The sequence below is a fragment of the Egretta garzetta genome, unplaced genomic scaffold (assembly GCF_000687185.1).
Source record: "Egretta garzetta isolate BGI_Z169 unplaced genomic scaffold, ASM68718v1 scaffold501, whole genome shotgun sequence".
NCBI classification, from domain to species: Eukaryota; Metazoa; Chordata; class Aves; order Pelecaniformes; family Ardeidae; genus Egretta; species Egretta garzetta.
Window position 1 is genome coordinate 102,574 of NW_009258547.1, and position 380 is coordinate 102,953.

Below are 380 nucleotides of genomic sequence, written 5' to 3' on the forward strand. Positions count from 1 at the left end.
TCCCTCAGGTACTCGTCTGCCGTCTGGCTCTCCTTCTGCAGGGGAGCACAGCCCGTGGGGTGCTCACTGGCCAGGGTGAGCCCTGGGAGCCCCAGCACCCCTGGGCTGGGGGCCAAGGGAGCCCTCGCCCCCCCGGCAGGGACCTCTGGGATCTCCCCCTTCCCATCACCACGGGATAATGCTGGCAGTGGTTTGCACCCCAAGCTTCTCGGGGGCAGGCAGGACCCGGAGCAGCGCAGTGGGCTGTACCTCGTACTCCTTCTGTGCTTCCAGCAGAAGCGCCCCTGGGGCCATGGAGGCGATCCTGAAGATCTCCTGGCTGGCCTCTGCAGATGGGGGAAAAACCCAAAAATGTAGGAGAGGCTGGGCCCGCCCCCCCC

At 66.8% G+C, this 380-nt stretch overlaps 1 protein-coding gene across 1 annotated transcript in view; it reads right to left on the reverse strand.

The window, feature by feature from the left end:
* VPS16 (VPS16 core subunit of CORVET and HOPS complexes) overlaps window positions 1-380 on the reverse strand; it is a 16,959-nt gene that overhangs the window by 7,110 nt on the left and 9,469 nt on the right. Inside the window, 1 exon segment of the mRNA XM_035903151.1 lies at window positions 250-326. Coding sequence (XP_035759044.1) covers window positions 250-326 — 77 coding nt within the window.